Source organism: Stegostoma tigrinum, chromosome 43, assembly GCF_030684315.1.
Source record: "Stegostoma tigrinum isolate sSteTig4 chromosome 43, sSteTig4.hap1, whole genome shotgun sequence".
In the NCBI taxonomy this organism is placed as follows: Eukaryota; Metazoa; Chordata; class Chondrichthyes; order Orectolobiformes; family Stegostomatidae; genus Stegostoma; species Stegostoma tigrinum.
In genome coordinates this window covers 15,503,046-15,507,005 of record NC_081396.1, presented here as the reverse complement: position 1 = coordinate 15,507,005, position 3,960 = coordinate 15,503,046, and the positions used below count along the sequence as shown (strand labels likewise).

The following is a 3,960-nucleotide window of genomic DNA, read 5'->3' as shown; positions in this document are numbered from 1 at the left end:
AGCAATAAACGTAGAGCAGAGTAATGGCAATGGAGATGGCATCAGGGATAACACAGCGTGTGGAGCTGGAGGAACACAGCAGGCCAGGCAGCATCAGAGGAGCAGGAAAGCTGACGTTTCCGGTCAGGGCCCTTCTTCAGAACCTCTGCGATCACCGCGTAGGCCAGCAACTTCCCAACTTGTCCCTAATTGCCCGCAGCGCCGGGGGGGGGTCTAGTCCTGCGATACCTGTGCCCCCAGTGAGAGATCACCTTGTTCACTCAGACCGAAAGAAAACATCTATCAAGCCAGCTATCAATCTGGGATCGGCCTTATCTGGTTACGAAATCAGCTGAGATTAAGGCGACTGATTGAGAAGATCAACAGCCAAGAGTTTGAACGTGCAGTTCAATTCCTGAAGAAGGGACCGTGAGGATCACATCTTTATTGTTAAGTTTGTTCGGCACTTTTGATTGTCAACTTATTTAGGGTGAGGATTGTCTTTCTTACATCTTTGCAGCAAGCTACAAACGCTCATTGTAAGTGTTGTTTACACTGTTGCTCCTACAGCAGAAGTGGAGAGCTGCAGACAAACCGGCACCAAGGTGTTTGTACAAAGTGAGATTCGTCTGCTAACACGCAGCTGATTGGTCCGCACAGCGATGAACTGTTGTTGATGACGAAGGCCTTTCTGCCTGGCGACATCCTTACGTTTGGCTACCTGGACGCCGATCAGTTGTCGGGCGCCAATCGGGTCTCTAGGAAAACAAGTCACCGTCTGCGTCCCCCTGCCCCCAATGTACGCAGCCAGAGAAAACGTGTTTGTACTTCCTTACCATGAGCTGGCCTTTCAACCAATAAAGGCAGGGACTTTGCAAACTGTGAACCAGTCACTCTTTTGTACATCTTTAACTTCCCTTATGATCCTGTGGATATTAGGGCATGATTCCCAGTGCACTAACCCCAAAGTGGGTGGGGGGGGGGGCACGCAGGAGCTGAGTTCTTTTCTTAAACTGGGGCGTCTTCAGACCATCAGAGCGTGAACGAAGGATGAAGCAGTCATCAGCAGTCTCACCCCTCCCCTCATCGGCTAGCCCCTCAAAGTTGCCGACAGCGGAAGAGATACCCCTAGTCCTGCAGGTTCCCAAGGCACTGGCGGCTTTACACGTGACGGGGAGGGGGGGGGATGGGGGGGGTTTGCTCAGCAGCGCTGTGGGGGGTCAGGGCGAGGGGTTCACTTTCCAGACAGCAGTGGCAGAAACCAATTTCGAGTACAACCACAAATACACAAAAACTCAAAAGCTCTGCTTTTCCGCGTGCGTGCACAAACCCTTCTGCTGCCAATACCACCTCGCCGAACAAACGTAAGGGGAATGGATAACATTTTGAAAACGAAAGCGATGGCGGGGGGGGGGGGGGGGGGGGGAAATGTGGGTTTCAGGAAAACCGTACCATCGATCAGGTCCATCGCAATGAATGAACGGAGGCCCCCAAAACTGTAGGAGCTCACAAACATTGATGGCAATGGCGAGCTAGTTCCATCGGCACTGAGCTGGGGTTTGCGGGGGGGTGGTGGAGGAGAGTCAGGCCACGGAGTTGGGGGGGGTGGAGGGAAGAGTGAGGTCAACCTTGGACGATTGAGGAAATCTTCCTGTTGCAGCTCCGACACGCAGCATTCGCTGCGACGAGGACAGTACGGGAAATTAAGGCAGGCACAGGGGTGATCCCAATCACAGCACGGGGGGGGGGGGGGGGGGTGGTTACTGAGAGCCTTGCAGACGGCAGGGAGACTAGCGTAGAGCCAGACGCAGGGCTCAGCGGGGAGGGTGGGGGCAGCTGGTACACCCCCCGCCCCCCCAACGCGGTGTTTATCCCCTGGTATCAGGGCGGTCGCCCCGCACAGGTTTCAGAGTGAAAGGGATCAGCTGAAGGATCACGGCAGCGTCTGGAATTGAAGGGGCCGCTGCCGCTCGCGGGGTCACAGGCTCCCAATGCTGACCGTGCAGTGACCAGGAAGTGATATCCTCTCACGTCCAGTTGACAGGAGCAATTCAGGCATTTACCAGGCTCCCTCTACCGTTTCCACACTGAATGTAAAGCTCGCGCTACACTGCGGTGAGATACAGAGTACAGTATCACTCTACACACTGTCCCCACACACACACCACACACCACACACCACCCCCAGCCTCACTGCCCTCTGACCCCTCACCTCGCCAACCTGACTTTGACCTCTCCATCCCCCGACGCCTCACCTCACCATCCTTTGACACACCCCCCCAACTCTATCCTCTGATCCCCTACCTCACCACTTGGACCCCTTGACTCATCATCTTCTAACTCCCGACCTCACCGCCCTCTGATTTCCGACCTCACCATTTTGACCATTTGACTCATCATCCTCTAACCCCTGACATCACCAACCTCACCAAACTCTGATCCCTGACCTCACCAATTTGACCCCTTGATCCCCTCACCCTCTGACCCCCGACCTCACTGTCCTCTGAACCCCAAACTCACCATCCACCCAGCCTTGACCTTATGACCCTCTGACCACACCCCCCCCCCCCCAGCCTAAGGGGGCCTGGGGTCAGGACACGATGCTCTTCAAAGCTGCCTGGAGCTCGGGGTAGAGGTACCTGTACCCGGTCTGCAGCGTTCTCCTGGGTATAACCCTCTGGCCCTCCAGCAGCAGGACCGCCCGCTCGGCGCCCAGCAGGGTCTGCAGTACAAAGCTGGGCACTGGGGGCAGCACCGAGGGCCGGGAGAGGCTCCGCGCCAGTGCCCTGGCGAACTCCCCATTGGTGCTCTGGGCTGGGGCCACTCCGTTCAAGATCCCCAGGACCCGCTCGTTCTCCAGAGCGTGGGCAAGGATCCCACTCAGATCATCCACATGGATCCATGGCATGGCCTGCTGGCCAGAGCCGATCGCTCCACCCAGGCCCAGCCAGAACGGCCACACCATCAGCTTCATCACACCGCCATCCTTCCCCAGGACCACACCTGGGGGTGACAGAGAGAGGGAGAGAGGGGGTTAGACAGAGCTCCCACCACCCTGGGGCTCGAGACTAGAGAGGGCGCGAGACTAGAGGGGGCGCGAGACTAGAGGGGGCGCGAGACTAGAGGGGGCGCGAGACTAGAGGGGGCGCGAGACTAGAGGGGGCGCGAGACTAGAGGGGGCGCGAGACTAGAGGGGGCGCGAGACTAGAGGGGGCGCGAGACAGAGGGGGGCGCGAGACAGAGGGCGCGAGAGAGAGAGAGCGCGCGAGAGAGAGAGAGAGCGCGAGAGAGAGAGAGCGCGAGAGAGAGACAGTGAGAGAGAGAGCGCGCGAGAGAGAGAGAGCGCGCGAGAGAGAGAGAGCGCGCGAGAGAGAGAGAGCGCGCGAGAGGCGAGAGAGAGCGCGAGAGAGAGAGAGAGCGCGAGAGAGAGAGAGAGCGCGAGAGAGAGAGAGAGAGCGCGAGAGAGAGAGAGAGCGCGAGAGAGAGAGAGAGCGCGAGAGAGAGAGAGAGCGCGAGAGAGAGAGAGAGCGCGAGAGAGAGCGCGAGAGAGTGCGAGAGCGAGTGCGAGAGCGAGTGCGAGAGCGAGTGCGAGAGCGAGACAGTGAGAGAGTGCGAGAGTGCGAGAGAGAGTGCGAGAGAGAGAGTGCGAGAGAGAGTGCGAGAGAGAGAGTGCGAGAGAGAGAGAGTGCGTGAGAGAGAGAGTGCGTGAGAGAGAGAGTGCGTGAGAGTGAGTGAAAAAAATTAAAAATGAGAGAGTGAGAGTCAGAGAGGGGGGGGCGAGGGCGAGAGGGAGAGGGAGGGGGGGAGAGACGGAGGGAGAGAGTGCGAGCGTGAGAGAGCATGAGAGAGCGCGCGAGAGTGCGCGCGAGAGAGCGCGCGAGAGTGCGCGCGAGAGTGCGCGCGAGAGTGCGCGCGAGAGTGCGCGCGAGAGTGCGCGCGCGCGAGACAGTGTGCGCGACAGAGTGCGCGACAGTGTGCGCG

General features: G+C 58.6%; 1 protein-coding gene across 1 annotated transcript in view; it reads right to left on the bottom strand.

Annotated features, from left to right (window-relative positions):
• Nucleotides 1-381: 381 nt before the first annotated feature.
• LOC125450644 (epimerase family protein SDR39U1-like) overlaps nucleotides 382-3,960 on the bottom strand; it is a 135,246-nt gene continuing 131,667 nt past the window's right edge. Inside the window, exon 3 of the mRNA XM_059641851.1 lies at nucleotides 382-2,982. Coding sequence (XP_059497834.1) covers nucleotides 2,570-2,982 — 413 coding nt within the window. The 3' untranslated portion in view covers nucleotides 382-2,569. The remainder of the gene's footprint in view (nucleotides 2,983-3,960) is intronic.